At 35.6% G+C, this 22,507-nt stretch overlaps 1 protein-coding gene across 6 annotated transcripts; it reads right to left on the bottom strand.

Moving 5' to 3' along the window:
• Positions 1–1,778: 1,778 nt before the first annotated feature.
• On the bottom strand, positions 1,779–21,980 carry opn5 (opsin 5). 6 transcript variants are annotated; one of them, XM_088361566.1, is made up of 9 exons: positions 21,676–21,980; positions 18,363–20,713; positions 18,144–18,247; positions 12,987–13,127; positions 11,601–11,720; positions 6,163–6,333; positions 5,757–6,091; positions 5,432–5,673; positions 1,779–4,549 (listed from the first exon to the last, which is right to left on the bottom strand). In XM_088361566.1, the coding sequence occupies exons 4-9, from the start codon at positions 13,111–13,113 to the stop codon at positions 4,483–4,485; spliced, it is 1,062 nt and encodes a 353-aa protein (XP_088217692.1). In that variant the 5' UTR covers positions 13,114–13,127; positions 18,144–18,247; positions 18,363–20,713; positions 21,676–21,980; the 3' UTR covers positions 1,779–4,482. The 6 variants fall into 6 exon arrangements, with proteins under 6 accessions (XP_088217692.1, XP_088217693.1, XP_088217695.1 ...); XM_088361567.1 differs by having other exon boundaries at positions 18,144–18,212; XM_088361569.1 differs by having other exon boundaries at positions 18,155–18,212.
• Between the last annotated feature and the right edge of the window lie 527 nt (positions 21,981–22,507).

Raw genomic sequence — 22,507 nt, 5'->3', positions numbered from 1 at the left:
CTGATTCTTTTGCGCACTCATAAAGTCGCCTTTGCCAGCCAAGATGTCTCTTTACTGGCTCTCATCTCTATTTAGAACTTATATAACAAATGACATGGTATAGTATGTACGTGCAAACTTTAAAATCTTTGTTATTAATGTCAAAGTATGATTAATATTTTTAAATATTGGAAGGAAAGACTGTTGCCTTTCAAAGCAAATTCAGACATTATTTTGATTTGACAAACAAAAACCTACACTGATTTTAAGAAAATTATATAACTCATCGCCTAGTGTAGGGCAGCATTCCCGTTTTTATCTCTCTTTTTATTGTTATTATTTAATTTCCTCTTGTCTGTGTTGGTTATTTGAAAACAGTTGTACTGTTGGTTACACGTATATATATATTTGACACATGACTATTATTTTTTAATATTGGTGATGCATCCTGCAGTGAATGAACAGTTGGGTCAAAAATAATAGTCATGTATTATTATTATTATTTATTTATGTATTTTTTTCTGTTTGTTGGTTTATATTTTGTTTGTTTGTTGTATGGACTTATATGTGGCACTTTAGAGTGTGATTTGTTTTGTTTTTTCTTTTTTGTTTTGGATGTTCAAAATAAAGATATCAATCAATCAATCAATCAATCAATCAATCAATCAATCAATCAATCATGTGTCAAAAAAGGACTGAACATGGTGTGGGTTCAGTTTTAGTATATATATAAAAAAAACTCGCATATTAAATAAAAAAGAAATCACATTTCTATCTTTTGTGAAAATAAACAAGTTGGTTGAATTGACCCAAACATAGAGTGCCCTGAATTTGACCTTTTTTTTTTTTTTTTTTAGTGACCAGTCATTCATAATGCATGATGCATCGCAGCAAAGAAAAACAAGAAAGCAACCAAAGAGCACAAACAGTCCTCCACAACAGGTCACAAACACGTTTTGTAACAAGGAAATGTGTTGTTTCAAAGCTTGTAAGGGCATTTTGTCACGTCCTACCTCACATAGACAGGAACCAATAGGCCTGGAAGATTATGTAAAACAATTATTCTTTCACTATTATTTTGTTCAAAACTTAGTATTTAGTCAACCACTAAAACTCAACAACTTCAAAGTGTCATCACAGCCTCATGCCGATTCGAATATTTTATTGTTGAGCCCGCTCTTCTTTTTGTCAAGAACAAAATTGCCTTCTGATTTTAATGTGTAATTCAAACTTCGTCTATGAAATCCTGCAGAAATTAAAAGCATGACCATCATCTTATCTCACTCTCATATTCATTTACTCTTGTGGCATTGTTTATCTTTATTTTAGGACTTATTGCGTTAATAGGACATTATTATCATACTTTGTGACATATCGTGGAAATTTGTGATGGTTTGACATAAATAACTCATTTAATGTTTGTATGATTGCATCTTTGAAATTTGAGGAAATGAAAATTACTTGAATTCTCAAAGTCGACTTTGAATATAACTTGAAAGAATGAGAAAATAGTAGGAAGGTAAAATAAGAATAAACTAGAATAACATTAATTCAAATCAATTGAGGATAAGTAGTACGGATGATGAAAGAATTAATGAATACTAAATAAAAACCAATACCCACTAATGCTGCTGTATGTCTGTTGGCCACTAGGGGGAGTGTGGTGCCATGTTTACGTGTACATTTTTATTGTTTATTCGCACTTGTGATTGACGTCTGTTTGTTTTTATATTTCAATTCTCCCTTGGTGTATAGCACAATAACTGAGACAATTGGGAAAGAAAAAGCTGACGCTCATGTAGTAGTCAGTAAAGAATATCTTTCTTCAGTAAAAACATATAACATTTGTACAATATACTTTGAGATCAAAACTCTTAAAATATTAAACAAGCTGAAGGACACTGATGTCACTAAGTCAAATTAACTTTAGTTAATGCTGCTGTGATGTAAAAATAAAAAGCAGAATTTGCATATTTTCTGGAAAAAAAATCAGATGGCGTTACTGAAACTTGAATACAGGTCAGAGCACAAAAGAGCTAATGAGATTTTGGCTGCAAGTAAAGAATTATTTTGTAATTCATATTCATCCTGTCGAGATGTTACAGAAAAGTTCCTACACAGCTACCACAAAAAAACAACTAACATTTGTGTTCTGTGACATTTAACATGAAAGATGTGTATTAATGACACATCACCAATTATGTTTATGTTTTACAACAAGACAACAAAACATTACAACAAAAGGCTCAGTCAGGTGTTAAAGACAGTGGAAGATGGCCAAACACTTGAGATTGAAGAGTGTGCTTAGTGCTAGGTGTTGTCACGCGCAGGAAAACATTTCACACAGCACAAAAATCTTAGCCAAACGGTGATGTACAACTTTGAGCAGGAAACATCAGCTGTGTATAACTGTGATGTAGAAAAATAACATTGATTTCTACTTTCCTTTAATACACAGCAAAAAAAAAATGAAAATAGACCCCACAAAATAATAAAAACAATAACCAGCATTTAACTTCATATGGAGAACCTTATACAGTAGCTGTTATGTTGACAGTGAAAAGAAGTGGAATGAAAGTATTGTATAATTTCAAAATAGTTTATGAGAAGCATTTTGAATATTGCTGCTTACAAAGTGCATATGTGAAAATTATCAAAGAAATACTGAAAATGGTTGTTCACAACATATACATAAAAAAAAAAAAGAATCCTAAAAGAACTTGTTCATTTTGTTGTATATGCTTATTCACTTTCTTGATGAGTAGAAGCTTCATGTATTGAAGTGAACTGGAAGATAATTAATACCGAAGATAAATGTGAATTGTGTAAACATCACTTTTCAAATCCCGATCTATATTTATCAAATTCTTTTATCAACAAAACCTAATACAGATAATAAGCAGATTTAGTGACATTGATTGTCAGTGCCTTAATTACAACAAAGCAAATAAAAACGGTTCTAGAGGAACGTACAAAAGCCTTCTATTACCTCACTAAATTTTGTTTTGATTCTTTCTAAATGTTCCATACGCGCAGTTTAATTAATCCTCATATCACTTTTAGAAAAGTAGTACCGTATTTTCCGTACCATAAGGCGCATCGGGTTAAAAGGCGCAGACTCAATTGTGGGGGCTTTGATGAACTTAATTTACACATAGGCCGCAAATAAATTCGATTTTATTTATTTATTTGTTTATTTATTAGTATTTATTTGTCAATGACGGCGGAGGTACGTAATCTACGTATTGCGTACAGTCCTCTGATTGGTTTACCGCCCCGATTTATGTAAAGTGTAATCTCCTCTGATTGATTCATCGGGTCTACATATTACGCCTACATATTAAAACGTTTACAGATTTTGTAATACGGTCCACACAAAAGACGCACCTTATTAAAAGGCGCACTTTCGGTTTTTGAGAAAATTAAAGGCTTTTAAATTTGTTGTAAATTGCTGAACCAAATCCCAAATTTTGAGGGATTCCCATTTGTTTTGTACTGAGTCATCATTATCAAATTACAATGTTTGCATTATTATATATATATTTTTTTTTTGCTTAAATGTTAAACACAAGAAAGCAGATAAGCATATGGAATCATTAAAAAAACAACAACCCTCAAATCATGAAAGAGAACAGTTTCATATGAAAATTACCGGGACAATTTACAAAAGTATTTATGAAACTAAACCGTTTCTAATGCATACAAAATAATTTTTGCAAATAAAGTGCACTCATATGTTTTAGTGAGGCTTTTGGTGGGACTTAACTCTGAATTCTCACCAGTTCTGCATTGTGACAGTTTCCAACTCACCTCTCGGACGCAGATTCTCTTCAAATGCAAAAAACACAACCAGATGGAATAAAGTGCTAGTTGAAACATTATTTTGTACACAAGCCACATGTGTAGAAGTGCAGAAGACTGAACAAACCAGTTACACCCAAAATTTTGATCCAGTATAACAAATTGGATGTGGACTCAGACACCATGGACTGTATTTATTGTTTTACTTTTGTTGTTTTGTTATAATTCCAGCAATAATCATTAGTGTAACATTTTCTTAGTCCATACTTCTAACTTTCAACGAACCTTCCCAAAATATCTTCAATCCTGAGTCAATATTTGTTTGCTTAAAATACTGCAAAACTGAGTCAAGACATTTCACGATATCACCTCCTCGGAAAATATTTTTTGTGATGGAAGAGAAGCTGGAGGAAGGACACCAAGGTTGTGTTGCAGGTATAAACGAGCCAGATGTACTGTAATTTTCGGACTATAAGCCGCATCGGACTATAAGCCGCACTAGCTAAAACTTGTGATTCTGTGTTCAAAATTTGCGAAAAAAGTCACATCTTATTGTCCGAAATTTACGGTAATCATAATCTAGGGATAATGATAAGAGCTTGATGATGACATTGTTGACGATAGGCAGCGTGTGAATGGGCAAAGTGAAAAAGGACGGGGAGAAGACAAACTGTTGCAAGCAGCCCAAACGTTCTGTCTGTCTCACATTTCAACCTGAGTTTCTTTGGGTGCTCGTGTGTCCTTCATTGAGCCAGAAATTGTGTATAATCTGCAAGCACAAGATACAGACATTCAGTAACTCATTCACGGCCAACCCAGTTAATATATATGACGTCTATAACCGTCAATGGGACTGAACGAGTTAAAAAAGAAAATTTTATTTATTTTTTTTTTTAAATTGTGGCCCACCACATTGCTTTTCATGATTTATTCATATAGAAGAAAAATGGGGACGTAATCTGTGGATAGAATCTGTATTACGCCATATCTTATAGCTCATAAATCTGTTTGATGTCTATCTAACGTTGATTAAAAACCAGGGACCTCTTTTTCCCAGCCCACTTAAATACTCGTTTTGACTCCTTATCTGTTCTTCAATAGGCATTTAAGTATCAAATCAAACACGTGTTATTGTCATTCTACAAGACACAGCCAGGAAGAAATCTTGTTTCCATGGTGTCGGAAAATCCAAGGCCACACGTTTGTATCCATTATCACAGCAAATACAATTCCGTCATACTTCCAGGGAAAGAATGTGCATTGTAGACTGTAACTACCGTATTTTCCGCACTATAAGGCGCACCTTAAAACCTCCAATTTTCTCAAAAGCTGACAGTGTTCCTTATAATCAGGTGCGCCTTACATATGGACCAATATTGAGCCACGACAGCAGGCGTGTCCAAAGTCCGGCCCGCGGGCCAAATGTATATATCTTATATGTGGATAAAGTTTTAAAATGGGCCATTCATTGAAGGTGCGCCTTATAATCAGGTGCGCCTTATAGTAAGGACAATACGGTACTCAATTTTATAGGGCACAAGCAACTCATGCATTGAGTTCACCATACATTGAGAAAATTTAGAATCGCCAATTAACCGACGATGCCTTAAATGGGAGAAGCGAGATTTTGTGACCAAAGACATTCCCTTACCTGGGCTTTCGAAAAGGCCTGCGTTTCCCCAGGACCTTTAAGCAGAAAGGTGAACAGGAGTTTTTCAGGTCCACTAACTGGTAGATGATTGGATTGTACATTGCTGAGGACTTGGCAAGCAGTGTCGGAATGACAGACACGGGTATGGGCACCGAGTCCGGCTCCCCAAATGCCGACACCACTGACACAATCGCATATGGGATCCAGGCAATCAAAAATCCTGCACAGATCAACATGGCCACCTAGGTTTGAACACATACAAGTCATTTAGACGCACTGGAAATCATCCTTAGAATAATGTTACAAATGTGTGTCTTTCACATACCTTTGTAAGTTTTATCTCAAGGTTTTGATTGTTTTTGATTCGGGCATCAAAGTGTGAGATTTCTTTGGCGGAAGATTTGACTTTATAGATAATCCTCACATAGGAAAAGACCATAATTCCAGTTGGAAGGATAAGACAGAAGAAGAGAATAGACATTACAAAACTTTGGCCGGCCACAGAGGATTGCGCCAACCACCAATTCAAGGTGCAGGAGGTCCCGAATGGTTCTGGGGCATAGCTTCCCCAGCCTACCAGGGGCATGGTGGCCCAAAAGGCGGCATATATCCAGACAAAGATTAAGCAGAGAAAGGCGTGTTGCCTTTTCAACCAAGTCCCTGCACATTAAACGAGGTATAATTAGTTATAGGTTATCTCGGCAAGTGGAAAAAAAAAATCAATAGCCTACCGTATCTGAGATGGCAGATCTTGAGGTATCTATCCAGGCTGACCATCGTCATGGTGGTGAGGCTCCCACATCCGAAGAAAAAGCCTGCCCAGCCGTAGAACTGACAGCCGTCCCAACCGAACAACCAACGGTGGGAGAAACTAGAAACAACAAAAAAGGGCTTTCCTGTCACTAAAGGACAGGGGAAGTGGGATGTAAAGGGTGTAAAAGAAAAATAAAGGGTGAGACACAAACGATAAGGAATAATGAGGAAAAAAAATAATGTGTGATAGTTTTGTCAAGGGTAATGGTGGTATGCAAAAGAGAAAAAGAAGCAGAAGAAGGGTAAAGAGTAAAAGTATGGAAAATAAGATTAGTATTTTTTATGTTATTTCCTCATAGACTCATTCATGTTTAGATTTAGATTAATAATACTAATGAGATTTGACGAGAATGACAAGGTAATGATGGTTTCACATCAAGTAGCAGAATAAATAATATTTTCCTGCCCTCCCATGACTGCAAAATCTAAATTACTTTTACATTAAAAGATAAGGTAAACCATATATTTGACAAGTGATAGAGATAATGTTTACTCGACATTTGAATTTTACAGCTTTCATGTGGAAAAACACCCAAAAGATAAGACCAACCTTTAATTTGCATATCAACATTAAAATCTGCTAATTAATCGCACATTTATTTTCCCATCAAGCACTTAGCAGTCATATCTTTCACACCATGAAGGTTTTGTCTCTCAATTAACAGAATAAAATAAAAGGTATGTGGTTTGTTTTAAAATCATTAACAGGGGTAACACAAAGACTTATTATTCTGATTGAAATCATTCCAAATGAAAAATCTCCGGTCTCCTGTTTGCATGTGACATGATCTATTTCGATCTGCAATCTCCGCTACGGTAATCAGATAGCAGAATGTTGCAACCGTGTGACACGCAGAGACTTATGTTACCATCCCATGATGGAGATTATTCATCTATTTAGCACAATAAATCTACTCAATGTATAGCAGATAAACAAAAGTTGGGGATGTTAAAGAAACTACAAAATTGTGTACACAAGGGCGGGCCAAATGAGTTCCAAATGAGTGACAATAATTCTGCTCACACCCATTTATGATTGTAGCATATAATCATCAGTTTATTTATTTATTTTATTATTTTATTATTGTATTATTTTATTATTGTATTATTTTATTATTTCATTATTTATTTTATTTATTTATTCATTCGTTTTTTTGGTTGAAAAAAATCAAAATTCAGAATCTGAGTAGATTTGTAAATTGTTCAATTATTTATTTATTTATTTAATTATTTAATTATTTATTTATTCATTGGTTTTTTGTTGGATTATATATTTTTTTAATAAAAAAAATTCAAGATTCAGAATCTGAGTAGATTTGTAAATTGTTTGCCTCTGAAATTATTAAAACTGTGGAGGGTGCGATTTCATTTTAAATGATTTGGACAAAAGTGGGGATATTTCATATAGAGATAAAACGCTGACAGCTGTTTTAACAATGTCAAGGACGTGACACCAACTTTGCAAACTTATTAAAATGATCAAGGCTACTAGTAAACTCCTTTTGATATCTGGCCAAGTTTTATTTAACCTTGTGACTGGTTTGCAGTGAAAGGAGCTATTAAGCTACAAAAATGCTCGCAGGCAAGAAAGAGTCTATAAGTTGTTGACGGGATTCATTTTTATGGCTAATGACACTTTGAGTTGCAAGGCATATCTGTAGGCAACGGATGGGAATCATTTACTTCCATAACTAATTGTGAAGCAAGACAAATGTAGTAGCAGAACGACTTTCCTGTCTGAAGAAGGCATCTGCAATGTTGGCAGCACAAAGTTTGACTGGACTGCGGTCAATTCAAACTGTATTTTTTTATTATTATTATTAAATTATATGGAAACCTTTTTCCTTTGCCATCCACATGGAAACCAACGTGGTGTAAAATATATATAGTCAAATAATAATAGACATTAAAAACAATAAAATACAGATGGAGCCATTATATCAAGAATTATTATATTATCAAGAATTATGTTGTAAGATGTCTTTGAGAGCCGCGCTTTCAACAAAGCAATTCTGAGAAGACTCATACGTGCTTAGATAGTATTCATTGTTAAGAAAAAACTTGTTTCATAAAGCACATGTTGCAGGAACATTCTGATGTTTATCAGGATTTACGCTACGGTGAAAAACTAAAGAGAATTAATTCATTTAGATTGTTAATGTGACTGTATCAGTCACAAGGCGAAATATTGAAGACATTTTTTTGAGAGCAGGGACTACTTGGAATGTAGCTGTGAGGCAAACCCATGATCGCATTCTTTTATTTCAATCTGTAGAAGGCTGACCCTTGACCTTGACACTAAGCAGAAAGTAGAAGAAAACCTTTTCTTCCTGAAATTAAATTTTCTTTATTCTCCAAGAGAAACATTGCTACAATTTAAGATGTAAATTTGATTATGTCTTTGCATATCTAGAAAAAAACTCCAACACTTCAGGATTTTGCATACAAAACATCTGGCCTACCAACAGCTGAGGCAAACAAAGACCACGGAAAATTATAAAGCCGTGTACATTGCGAAACGTATTCTACGCATAACTCGTCGACAGAAATGCAAAATCCTTTTTCCTTGCTGAGATATCACGGCATCAATCAGTCACACTATTATTGAGTAGAAACCAAAGCCATGGCATCAAAGACAAGCGAGTGAAACACAACCCAATGAATCAATGTGCAAAATAACAATGACGTGCAAATTAAAGTAATAGCTGCGATTATCAGGTCTTGGTGCCATGCACTGCTTCTCGCTGAAAGTCAATTAGGCTCTTGTTGAGAATGATTTTTATTGTGTCTGCACAGCAGACAATTGCCTCAAGTTGTGTAGTTCACCCCAACAGCAGGAATGATTTCTCGTCATGCCGCGCAATGAACAACCCGTTTTACAAACCTATACACAAACTTTTTTATCCAGAAGTTGTCTTTGTGCATCATGCGATATGCAAACCGTCTGTGCATGGAAGAACGAATGTTGTACTTCTGAAACTATTTAATTTGCTCCATGCGTAACAATACAATAGCTTTACTTTTAATTAAAACTGACAATGCTTTAGAGGTTACTGTTCCTCCAAATTCCCCAACACCACACATAAAACATGACATCTCCTTTACAGCAGCAGAATAGAAAGCGGTTATGTGACAAAAATATAAAATGGAGGTAAGACTGTATCAGGGATCAGCTCTAAGCCCCTTCCCCTGTTGCGATAGCGATGGATAGCCTTACAAATGAGGTCAGACTGGAATCCCCATGGACTGAGATGTTTGTCGATGACATTGTGATCTGCGGTAAAAAGCAAATGGAGGAAGACTTAGAACGGTGGAGGCAAGTGCCGTAAAAAAGACCAACGAAGACTAGTAGACGAAAAACTGTGAATGAATGAAGAAAAACAACAAGATACACAACATATAATTTATTATTAGGTGTGGCCTTTTAAATGAGAAGCTACTCAACTAAGAGGATAGCAGAACAGCAGTAAACAACATTACGTTCACTCAGGAGGGTGTCAGCCTCAATAATCTGGCCTTGTTTTTCTGAAGACACCAGATCCAGTTTACTCCCTCTTAAAATCAATATCTAATATTCTTAAACCGCCAAGCCGGGCACAAGCTGAAGTTGATCAGAACCAACACAGAGAGTGCACATCTCCGTGTGCCACGAACAAAGCCAAGCAAACAACCTACGCTAAAAGACAAACTGTGACGATGTAAACAAACTGTACACAAGAACATCTGTGCTTGTAGATTCTTATCTTGCTGGCCATACTGCATTTATTTAAAACCCTGGAAAACTTGTGAGGGCCTGAAAAGTACAACAAGGCTCAAAATAAGACATTTTGCACCTTATATAAACACAAAGAATAGCTAATCGTATTTTTTTCTGATAATTGGATTAAGCACGATGAATGTATGGGGATTAAAAGAGGTCGAGGGACGCTCAGTGCTACTTATGCCAAACAAGCTAGCTAGCAATGAGCTTCAACTGGTTACTAGGGTTAAACATTTGTGTTAAATAAGATACGTTCCTGACAAGTATCGTTATGAATGGATGACGGGGAAAACCAGAAAAGCCATGCTAATTGCTAAGCTAACCCAAGAATCGACAACACCAGATGATTACGATTTTCTCAAAAGTCTCTTTGGATCCCGGATATACAACTTTGAATAGCAAAATAGCAGGCAATTCAGTAAAAGCTATATTCTATCGTAAATTTTTGAGTATGAGTATTTGCGTAGTGTTTTTTAATTCTATTTTATCAAGCAAACAAGCAGCATCTGAATACACCATCATGCCACATGATTCCCACCAGACCAGAATGACAAAGAACTTAAGCCAAGGCAACAAACGACAAAACATGACCTACATTCGGATGGTATTTTAACAACGGTAACATTTCAGTACCTGGAACAAAACACAAATGGAGCAGTTAGGAAAGCAGCCCAACAAATTCTCTTTGGTTTCTAATACACAATTGAGCTGTAGGAAATGCAGTAGTTCCAAGAACTTAAGAAATTAGAGCATGTGAAAGCCCAAATGTCAATCTCAAAGTTCGCATGCCAAATCAATCACGCTGTGTCATTTTATGTGTCTCGTAGAAGTCAACATGGTGACAGTTGTTGCTATAAAATCCAAAATGTTTACATGCTCATTATGTCATTTGATTGACTGATAGTATTGGTTCCATCTCCATTTGAGATCTCCTCGTCTTTCATCCTTGAAAGCTCCTCATGCTACAATGAAATTGTGTTTTACTTGTTTCCCTTTTATTAAGTTCTATTCCGATTAGCCTTTCATAGTTTATAAATGCAAAGGAGAAAATAATTTTCAAGACTAAATGCATAATGATTATATATATATATATATAAATATATATATATATTTTTTTGCAAAACTGTCTGGCCATCAGGAGACATATGCAGACATTCTATTTCAGAATGAAAAAATCGCCATGATGTTGGTAAGATGGAAAAACAAATAACAATTAGTTAAAAATTCATTCAATTAAATAATTGTCATGAACCTGTGAGCACGTCCAAAGAAAGCTTAAATTACATTTTCCCTTCGGGAGTCGGAATTTCATTAACAAGCAATCTGTGTTTGATGAACCGCATACACAGAAGTCTGCATGTGGTTCATCGGACACAAACACCATGAAAAAAAAAACAAAAAACCACATAACACATCCCAGCACGTTGAAAACATGATTAGATTTTTAATAAAATATATGTTTTTATTTAGCATGTTGTTGTATAATACTTTGAATAGGCTGTAATCCTGATTTACCCTAAATCAAAATCTAGGTTAAAATGATCTAGGAATGTTAATATTTGTGGATTGATTTTTAAAATGATTTAAAAAAAGTACCTGATATTCCAAAGTCGAAGATGGCTAAATTCACAGTCATAAGCTCTGGAGGCTTCAACTTAGTTTTGCGTTTGATCGTCATATACAAGACATATCCATTCCCTGTTGCGGACATAATACCTGAAAGAGAGAGCAAAGTGTTAAATACATAATTAACGATGATATTATGGTTTGAATCTGGGCTTGTGAAATCCTATGTGGTTTTCTTCTTCCCACATTCCAAGAATGTATCTCAGGTCAGCGGAACACTGTGAAATGTCCATTTAACTTGACATTCTTGTATTAGTCCCACATGGGGAAATTCCAGTATACAGTAGCAAAGAGGAGTTGGGAAAACAACGAAGCTGCTATAAGAGGCTGCTGCTCAGAAAAAAAAAAGTATTAAGAACAAATACAGTTCAGTACTAAATTGCTTTTTACTTTAGAAACAACTCACAAAAAGGAGTCCTCCAACTAAGAGGCTGATTTTTTTTTTTTTACTAGTTGTTTTTGTGAACTGATTGGCTGAGAACTGTCGTGCTAATTGGCTAGTCAAATTTCACTTTAGGCGAATCTGAGGCAGAGTTGGTGAAAAAGTTGACAACAAGTCAAAACAAGTATATTGTGAGGAGTGAAGAAAACAAGAGGAATAATGAGCCTAGTTGAATCTACAAATAAAGCAGCTTTCTTTAATTGGAAGTAAATATATTGGGGGGGAAAAAAGAAAGAATGAATATGATAAATTGTGCTATGGTTTGCTTTCCTGTTGGCACGCCACCAAAACCAATGAAGAACAATATGTCTACTATTTGTGGTTTAAATTCCAATACATATTCAATTTGAGTGTGCATCCATGCCTTTCTAACTCGGCGTAACTAGCCCTTGCAAAAATAAAACTAAATTCTTACACAGGTTGTGCAAAAAAAAAAAAAAATCTATAACTAAGAATCTAAAACTAGATTCTTGTTTCAAGTATTTGTACAACACACAGTACACACACGGGCCAGTTCCTCTAAACGTGCAGAATTACCACAGGAATTTGTCTCAGGTTTGATACTTGTGTCAAATTATGGATACATTGTGGGAGGGGTATATGCAAATGACATTTGTCAGAAGGAATCCTGGTTAAGCCTGATTTAGTAGATCAGCTTCCCCATCTGTGTGCATGCATATTAATGTATGCGTCCATTTTTGCACATGCAAACCTTTATAGTAAATCAGGCCAAGAATTCACATTCATTGCAAGCAATATCAAACGATGGTTATCTTTTCTTCCTGGAATTCATCAATAGCAAAGCTATCAAATGATGTTTTTGTGAGGCCACTTTCATACAAGCGCTATTATTTGTGCTTCGTGAGTGCAGATAGTAGTTTTGTTGTGAGTCATGAAGAACCTTTAAAACTGACCTATAATGCAGATATAAAAAGCTGCAACAATGTCTGCTTCTTTTGAGAGTCTGGAGGCAAAAGGATCACCACGGAGGAGGTAATGGGGCACGTATGATGGGTGTGTCTCATTCGTCATCACTGCCATCAGTGGGGGGATTTCTGTGAAGAGAAGGAAAATCCAAAATTGCTTATTTGCAAAAAAAAAAAAACCCTACACACACATATATGAATTCCACGTTTATATGATGTCTGATCACACCCGTTAGTCGTCCTCAAGGCTTTAGACAGGGACTTTTTCCTTACAATTCTCTCCCTCCATATGTGGCATCTGTCTCCCGGCAGAATACTCTTTATAAATAACTTTTATTTTCTCCGGAGCAGGGAAACTTTTTGTAATCAAACAGCTTGCGCCTCACTAACTTCAGAAGTTGGTCTTCACCAGTTGATTGATAGTGCACTTTTTGAACTCTCCCGCTGTGACAAGAATGACTTTTGAGATTGTGCACTCAGCTCTCTCCGTCTGAGATTTTATATCAGGAATCTCATCATCATGTCTTCTCAACAAACAACTGGTGAAATTGCCTAACCTCTGAAACCTATAGAAAGTGGCATGCACAACAATTTATTTGAATATCAGGATTGATTTTTTTTCTAAAACGTCACATGAATTTTTTTTTTTTTTTTGCAGTTCTCATTGCTTTTTTTAAATTACTTTATTTTTATGGCCTGATGTGTTTTTGATGCAATTAATTGTGTAATCGTGACTTTAGAACACCATTTGGAAATTAATATATTACAAAATATGCACAAATTCAGAGGAAAAACAATAAGCCAAGAAGCCCCTGGAGTCTTGATGTCATTGGAATTTATCCAATGACACTCATGACATTTATATGCAAATTCATTCAGTGTCTGAACCTGCAGCAAATGAAATTTGCCATTTTGAGTGGAAGACGTGCACTTTCGCAATTTTTGTTTTTGTAACCTAACCGAATCGAGGAGAAATTGACAAGCAATTTGTTGAACCATTTTCAATGTCACTAAGAAGCAGAAGAAGATAAATGCTTGACATGACTGCAAATCATGTTTGCACAAATTGGAGGGTTCTGGTAGCCTGCTTGAAAATTGATGTTTGGACACAGAGAAGAAAACTTAACTAACGGGAAAAACAAGGCACTGAGTACTGGATTGACCAAGTTTGTAAAAACACAATGAATTTGAACACTTAACGAATGTGTCTATTTATAAAGTTCCAATAAATAATAAATAAATAAAAGCCTGAGAAAGTTCAGGAATGCTCAAAAACAGAATTCCGTAGGTGAACAGGTTAATTAGAAATAGGTAAGTGTCAAGAATGGAAGACTCAGTTGTTGTTGTTTTTTTACTGGCCTAAAATTGAGGTCAAAGTTGAAATGAATTAGTCACTACTTGTTATGCTAACTCGGTCCACATATGTAATGATGCGCCGCTATTATCGTATTGCAAATTATTTTACGGACCTCCGGGAGCGAGGAGACACAACACTAGCATTTAGCCACATAATTGACTCCAAATCATTTACGTCTACATCGTGATGGATCTAAGCACCAATTATTTTCCCATCCTTAATGACCAACAGGCAAGGTTGCTTGTTATAGATTGTTTGTGTGAAAAATCAAATTGAATGAATTACAATGTAACAAAGTCTTGTGTTATTTCAAAACTATAATGCAATGTTGTTTATTACATTTTGATTGCCTTACTTTCATTAATCTCACCAGATAGAGTACAGGGGAAATTTGCATTACACTTTGAAAACTGATTATGACTTTTTTTTTTTTTCCATGAAGCAACGGTGAATAACAATGAAAAGCAAATATGTACTCTGCAACGGTAATTTCAGACAATGACAATTCTATTGACATAATGTTCTAGGAATCTATCGAATGCAAGTGAGGTTTGTCTCTTAATGCATTCGATACGCGCCGGATATTGTCGTATCAGAAACGACATCAACAAATGTGTTTACTTAATATCGTGCGAGGCGTGGGATTGCACGGTGTTGAAATAACAAATCAACTGCAATGACATCTGACTTAAAGTATTTATGGATTGTATATAGCAACTGGAATTTGATTTACTGACGGTGTGATTCGCTTGTACGACTTCTTGTCAAGCACCACGATTCAGTTCACACTCATCATGAATGTGAATGATTATCTTGCCCATAATTGACTGGTGGCCATATGCTTTTCAATTTATCCTCACGTCCTTAAAATAACCTAAAGTTTCATCAAGTGCAGTACTTCACAATCCTGTCAATAGAGTTGGAGAGTTTTATCAAATAGGTTCTGCTAATCTTTGTTAAATGAGGACGCTCGATAAGTGTGGATGCTGGATCGGGGGAAAAAAAAACGTGACAGTAGTTGCAAATACTGATCAGATTATCCAATCGTTTGTGCGTCAGATAGAAACTAAAGAGCTGCCACTATTGAATACTTTTATATTCAATAATATTATTGTATATATTCAATATTGTCATACTGCCCCCCCCCCCCCCCCCCCCACACCCACACACACAGAGTTCTTGTCCTTCAGTTTTGTTTCGATGAATACAATCTCAACTTCGACCAAGCATATTCTTATAATCCTCCGACAGTTTTACAGACTTCTCACTCACACATATTACCATGCAAAATTTATCGACGTTTACGGAATTTGATTCACGGAGAAGTTCTTTTCAGAGAGGTTACATTCTTTGCTGAAGCAAAACTTTCCATAGTTTTGCACAAGGTCAAAATGTGTTACTTGGTTCAGAGGGTTGACAGCAGAATATTTTTTTTCCATAATTTTACAAATACGTATCTTTTAAGTTGTTAAATGAATTCATTCTTTTTAATTCACACCCAGTTATTCTCACTTTAGATGTCAAATGGGTTTTGTGGTTCCTGTTTTTTTTTTCTATGCAATGTCTTTAAGGGTGCCGACCCCAGGCTTGGGAAATCATTTTTTTTTTCACCTACAACTGCAAGAAGCAATTCTACTTCAAACATCCTGCCAGCAGCTGGAATTAGAAGACAAGCCTTTGGAGTTTGTTGAAAGCACAACGCCTCCGCTATTACAGCAACTGCAATCATCCTAAAGGGCCGATTTAATAAGATTCTTTTTAAATTTACTTCTGTCATCATCATCAAATTGTGTCTAAAGTGACTCGCATGTTCCATGGTGCAAGGAAGGATGAGCAGTCTCAGCACAGTGAAGATTATTTGTACTAAACAAGACAGGATAATAATGTCTGTGCACAACATGCTCGCATGCCCCCCAACTGGTTTTCTTGCCGTTCACACACACACACAAACACACATGCACACACACACACCAACACACGCTTTGCCCCTCCTAGCATTGCATCATCATAGGCATGCAGCTCAGAACATACATGTCCTATTATTTATTGCTAATGGTTATCTTCAAAATACTACTTTATATATATAGCTGAAAACTCGGAAGAATTTTTTTTAAGTCTGAGTTGTGGGGAATTTTTTACCGTGACAGACGCACTGGTTGCCCATGTGTCCACGACAAAGGCTGCTTTGTCGGTTTTATTTGCCGTTAAAAGCAAACACGATGTTGTTTATAACCTGATCAATGCCTTTCATTCGTGAGTTCAACATGCGTTCATATTTATTCCCGACAGTAACCCTTCCCTGTGCTACTTCCTCACATAAACACATACTAGAAGTAAATCTAAACAAATGATTATCAACTCTAACTCATCATTGCAAACTTGAATCCTTCCAGACAAATATAAAAATAAAATAAAAAGCCTCTGGCACTGATTTTCATCAGCAGTAAATATCTCAACTAAAACACAACAATAACAAACCCAAAGCGCTTCTTTGATCAGCTCAATAAATTATTTATTACTTCGTCTTTCTACATCGATTCGAGATCTTTCTGAACATGTTTTGTGTGAGGTGGCATATACTTCAAGCACAATATGCGATTTCATCTTCCTCAGGGCACTGGACATACTATAGGCTCTGGAGAAATGAAGAAGCTGTGGTCTACTACCACATCAAGGAAAATTATGCATACAGAGCTGTGTCTCTGATCTCTAATAAAAGCCGTTGTTTACCGTTGAGGACAATTGAGCAGTTTTGGGGCGGTTACCCACCGCAATGCAGTATTTATTGCACATCAAATTAACTCTTTTGGTAATTTACTGAAACAGAATAAATAACAGTATTATAAATAATGTACAAAAGAGCTGACCTCAACGCTAGAACTATCAGGGCCATCGGTTTGACAGTTCTTGTTATTCCTTTTAATATGCTAATGATATTCATCACCTTTTGCCATTTCTTATCATTTCCATACTGTGATTACATTGTATCAAAACATGAAAATATTAATGAGTTATAAATTCTTAAATTATTGTAACCGTCAATTTAATGGGTCATTTAAATGATGCCGCCAGGATTCCATAGCAACCAGTGACAGAATTGATTTTTGAGAAAAACTGCAGATTACCATGGTCTATAAAAAATATTTGCGGTAGAGGCGGCTTCAAAATATTGATGAGGCTGAGGTTAAATGGCCACTGGAAAGTTGGGCTGGCAGTGACAGCGAGTCAATAGTGTTGAATTTTAGGAGTCTTGTTGGCAAGTAATAATAGGTATGCCGTTCTTGACCTTTTCCCATCAAAATAAAATAAACTATCATGAAATCAGGTTCCGTTACAATAGGTGTTGATGCAGGTCTAGAAGTATGTGAATGAGGAAAGTTTGATATAAGTTTTTATGCACTACCAAAAAAAAATTAGTGCAGTCAAGAGTTAAAAAATAATTATATATATAGCATATATATATAATTAATATATATATATATTACAAATATTATTTATTAATCTTCAGTGGCTCAAAAGCATTTGGGCACATCTCAGTGTTCAATAATCAATCCAATTTGAGGCATATTATTTTTGTACATTTATTACTTTTAGTTCATGGATCTAATTATATGCAAACAATTCTTGTGAAACGATATTTACTTGATCATTTTTACATCATAACTTTACCTGTTGGATTATAAAACGGTCCGTGTATACATACGTGACTAGAGGAGCTTCATCAACCAGTAAATACTCCAGATAAAATAAAAAAGACATTGAGTAATGAACATCTGAGTTATTATTACCTTGTTCTCACCTTTTGATGATCGGTCATTAGTCACTCCCGCTGAGATTTATTGGGTAGAAAAAAAAAGCTGGAAAAGAAATTGTTTCACGTTGGAAGCAAGTGCTTGAAGAAAAAAAGTGACAATGGGAAGATAATAAATGAAGAAAAGAAAAGAAAGAAAAGAAAAAGTCAAATAATCCCGTGATGCAGCATTTGCTCTTTGCTGAACTGTACTTACTGTCGTCTCTGACCCTGCCACAGCGTCAACTCTTCACAATCTCTGTGTGCGCTTTGACGTATCAGCTGCCAAGTTCCTGAGTGGAGACTAAGCTACTTCTGGTTGGTTCTTCCAAAGTAAAAGTAGATATCGGTCAATAGCATTTTTTTCATATGACTAATAATACATTGGCTTTAAATCTTATTAGGAAGTGCTTAGTCTTACATGCACTGATGATAAAGTCCCCCCTATGACATCTAATGATGTAAACACCTAATTTAAAAAAAAAAAAACTTGACTTACACAAGCTTCTGTCCGTCATTCGTTCATTCATATGTACACATATTATTAACATTTATCTGTCCATTCTCACACAAAAAAATACCGTAATGCAAATATTTATTTTTATGGAAAGGCAGCGTAATCAATGAATATTAAAAAAAGTAATTAGTTCAGTACAATCTCAAAATGCAATACATGAGATACAAAAGCCTGAGGCAACTTGGGCTGCATTATTATGTAGTTCAACTTTAGCCTCCACATCCTCATTTCACAGGTTAATATCTTATGAACTTGAATGTGTTATTCTTGCACCAAATTGAGTGCATTATAAAATATGTCATCTTTACATGGTGGGACCTGGGGAAAAAAATCAATGCCAGTTCAATCCTTTTAGTTGGATTATAAAAGAAGAGATAAAATCTCTAGTGTGGGGGTTCTTGGGGGCCTAGTTGTGTTACACAACTCCATTTTGACGTCATACGTCAACCTGCACAGCGGCAACTGAACAGTTTAGCTGTCAGTAAACAAGTTGGGTGCCCTCTTTATGATTCAGCCAAAATTAACACACCTCAAATTTGAAAGCAAAGTAAACTTTTGTACATCAGCTTTGTGATCCACAAAAATGATCTTTCGCCCTGTCATACAAAAGTATGAGTAAGACTAATTGTTTTTAAATTAATGTAATGGATGGATTGTCGTGTTTCCAGACTGCTGGCAAAGTATCGACCACAGAAAGGCAAATTCCTACGTAAAATAATGTTGAACTTTTCAAATAAAACTAATGAGTGTGTACGCTTTTGGTCAAGGATGAATACCCAATTCATTTTTGAAAAGATCTTTATCCAGTTTAAAGAGTGCCGTGAACTCTGATTGCTCTCTGCATTTTTTTTTTGCCTTTTGCTATTATTTCTGCTTCTTGAGTCTGGATCACTGAACATGACACCTAGAGCTAAATAAAAAATTAGCTTTGATGGGATATGCTTGGACAGTTTTACAAGCGGAATCGAGGACACATCCAGTGACATCTTACAGATGGACAGAAACTGAATTATTGAATTACAGAGGATGATTTGTCCGCCACAACTCCTCAACATCAATGGAGAACAGAAAAATATACATATAATTCAGTTTGTTGCAGTGTGTTATTATGCATATAATGTACTGGGTACTCAAAAAGCAGCTGTGATAAATGTCATAGGAAGTTTAAAGTTTTATGCGTAATACATGGCAGAAATGAAATGCTAGCTAATGTCAGGTTAACGTTCGCTTAGCTTATATCGTTTTGCTAATGTTATTTTGTTAACACGCAGGGCTGGTGAATGTCTAAAACATGGCGAAAAATGTGACTAAAATTAGACTAAAGGCTTAAATTTTCACTGACTAAAATTATTGCATATAAAAATGGATCAAATGTGACAAAGATTAAAAAGCATTTTCAACCAAAAGATTAAGACTAAATTGTCATCCAAAAACGAACCTATTTTCGAAGGGATTGCGTAATAATCCAAATGTCATGCTGTCATGAAACAAAAGGCACAATACATTGCTGTAATAATTTCTGGCTGAGACCTATGTACAATAAAATTACAAAATATTTTTTCATTCGTTTTCATTCAGTAACTTTTTTTGTCATTTCTTTTGTCACGATCCGTAAGAAACAGATGGTAATTTCCGATATATTTAAGCAATAGCCCAAATATAATTTGCAAAAAGGCCATTTAATTCAGCATTGCTGATCCAGTGAAAATGAATATTCTAATCCTTGTGACAGGATTAAAGGATTTACTTTGGGGGTGTTATGGACTACATCATACTGAAGAAGTGGTGTTAATGTTAAAGAGCAATCAATTGATGGCTCTCGAACTGGTAAGCGTTGGGGGCAGCTCATAGTGGTGCGAGATAAATCTCATGACAGCAAAGTGTTACATCACTGAAGCATTTTCTCAACATGATGTTTGGTATTACTTGCCGTCACTTTACCTCTGACGCATCATGCGTGTAGGTGTTTGACTGTGATGGTCTCAGCTGCCTTTCACATCTTAAATGGAGATCAGGTTCAGTCAAGGGTCACCTACGAACTTCTGTATCATCTGTAAAAGTTTGAAATACAGCCACAGAATTGGTCATTGAAAAAGCTATTATATAGTCGAAGGATGGCAAGACAACTATGAGAGACTATGACTCATTCTGTGGTGATATAAGGTTGTTGATCACAAGTGTTAGTGAGAAGAATGACAACATGGCAGCCGACTCATCCACACCTGGAATGACGAAGCTATTTTCACACGAGCCAAACGATCATCATATTGGTATCTCCAATCAAACGAATACTAATTGCCAATTTAATACCTGATAAGATCTCATCTGATTTATTTAGGAGAACAATTGATGAGACCAACTTTTACAGTTTTTCTTCTATGTGGAGTAATTGAGTGGTTTTTCCGTTTTATCCACAGTATTATAAAAAGCTGTTTCATAAGCATTGTGATTCCAAACACCTCTAATGGAATCACATCTGTTATTAATGCTGATTTCAGCTACTTTGTCTCTCATGTTTCCCTTTAAAACACAAACATATGGTTTGCCACAATAAAACCAAACTGTGCTTTGACATGTATGTAAAATATCACCATATGTTTCTGGAGGAGCTACAGAAATAAAGCTATAAAAATAAAATGAGACTTTCAGCTATTTAGTATAAGCATTCCCAGTTGACCTCACTTAAGATCTCTGACGTTCTATCGTTAAAAAAAAAAAGGATTGTAAAGTGCACTTTAGTTTTTGGGGACAGGCTGTGTCTCATGCAAATGTAACCATAACAACCATTCTAAGAGAAGAACATTGACCTAGGAATTAGCAAGTTATTTTGGTGTTATTGGAAACTTTGGATGTCTCTTGAGACTCCCTCCAGACCAGCAGCTGTTCGACCCTCCACACCAGGAATCCAAATGAAAAGTGCAATTGCTAATTTAACAACGCCTGCAGCCAGATATGTTAAATTCCATTTTGACTCGTGAAAATAGCACTTGGCAATTCTTTATGTTTAATTTACCTGTTTGGAATATTTCTCTGAGATGAGAGTGAGCATGCAACCAGTGCATCCACCGTGACCTTGTCGTTCACGTTTGCCTAAAATGAGGGGATAGCAGCCCATTGAGGCGAGAGATGACTCTTCCACTTCATCAATAAGGAACCTTTGATAAAGCTGGTACTTCACATCAATCCTGTCTGAGTTCTTGGAATTTTGCCCTCATTTTACAGCAATCAACCAGCTGAAGAAAGCAGAGGGAAAATCGTAGCGAGAATTGCACTTGAGTTTAAAGTAGTAAAAACATTGTAAATGATGAAGGGAAAATGGGAGCTCTGTTTTGAGGACTGATGTTTTCATTCACTGCAGTAGGATGCAGTTTGTTAATAGTTTAAAAGCCAATGTTTTATGATAGTGACCATTTAGGATTACAGTGATCCCTCGCTACTTCGCGTTTCGTTTATCGCGGCTTCACTACATCGCAGATGTTAAAAAATCATTTAAAAGTTCAAATAAAACTTCTAAATTGAGGAAACGTGTTTAACCTTTAGGACAATGTAGTATTGCTCCAAATATTCATTTACATTCCTTTAGAAGTCCGTTTTGGCGTGTTAGCACGATCGCGAATTATCATCTTTCCGCTAACTCCTTAGCCTTTCCAGTACTTCTTGTTGGTGACCGTACTTTGCGGATTTAACTTATCATAGGTGGTTTTTGGTTCCAATTATCCGCGCTAAACGAGGGATTACTGTATTTTCTATTTCCAATTTAAGAAGAATTTTCTCCTTGTTGTATTCAAAGTCTACCAAAATCCACAGGTATTGACTTTACAGCATGTTGAGTTACATGGAAGCCA

This window comes from Syngnathus floridae, chromosome 19 (genome assembly GCF_059516105.1).
Source record: "Syngnathus floridae isolate MCC-2025c chromosome 19, RoL_Sflo_1.0, whole genome shotgun sequence".
Classification (NCBI taxonomy): domain Eukaryota; kingdom Metazoa; phylum Chordata; class Actinopteri; order Syngnathiformes; family Syngnathidae; genus Syngnathus; species Syngnathus floridae.
Note: the sequence above shows the minus strand (reverse complement) of the source record. Positions and strands in the feature narration are given on the sequence as shown.